Source organism: Eurypyga helias, unplaced genomic scaffold, assembly GCF_000690775.1.
Source record: "Eurypyga helias isolate BGI_N326 unplaced genomic scaffold, ASM69077v1 scaffold12625, whole genome shotgun sequence".
Classification (NCBI taxonomy): domain Eukaryota; kingdom Metazoa; phylum Chordata; class Aves; order Eurypygiformes; family Eurypygidae; genus Eurypyga; species Eurypyga helias.
In genome coordinates this window covers 36,948-37,175 of record NW_010249550.1, presented here as the reverse complement: position 1 = coordinate 37,175, position 228 = coordinate 36,948, and the positions used below count along the sequence as shown (strand labels likewise).

At 66.7% G+C, this 228-nt stretch overlaps 1 protein-coding gene across 1 annotated transcript in view; it reads right to left on the bottom strand.

The window, feature by feature from the left end:
* Positions 1-24: 24 nt before the first annotated feature.
* Positions 25-228, bottom strand: part of NTNG2 (netrin G2) — a gene marked incomplete at both ends in the record, with an annotated part of 26,886 nt that continues 26,682 nt past the window's right edge. The window contains one exon of the mRNA XM_010151404.1: positions 25-207. Within this exon, the coding sequence (XP_010149706.1) occupies positions 25-207 (183 nt within the window). The remainder of the gene's footprint in view (positions 208-228) is intronic.

Here is a 228-nt window from a genome sequence, read left to right as displayed (position 1 = left end):
TGGTGCCGAGGCTGCTGGGCGCGCCAGGGGCACCGTCGCAGTCCTTCTTGTCGGCTTCGCACCTGGACTGCTGGCACAGGACCCCCTTGAAGCCCGCGGGGCAGATGCAGCGCTGGTTCTGGTAGCACGTGCCGCCGTTCTGGCAGAGCAGGAGCTCGTCGTCGCAGACGTTGGCTGCGGGATGGGAGGGAGGGGAGGGTGGGGGTGGTAATCTGGGCTTCGTTAAAA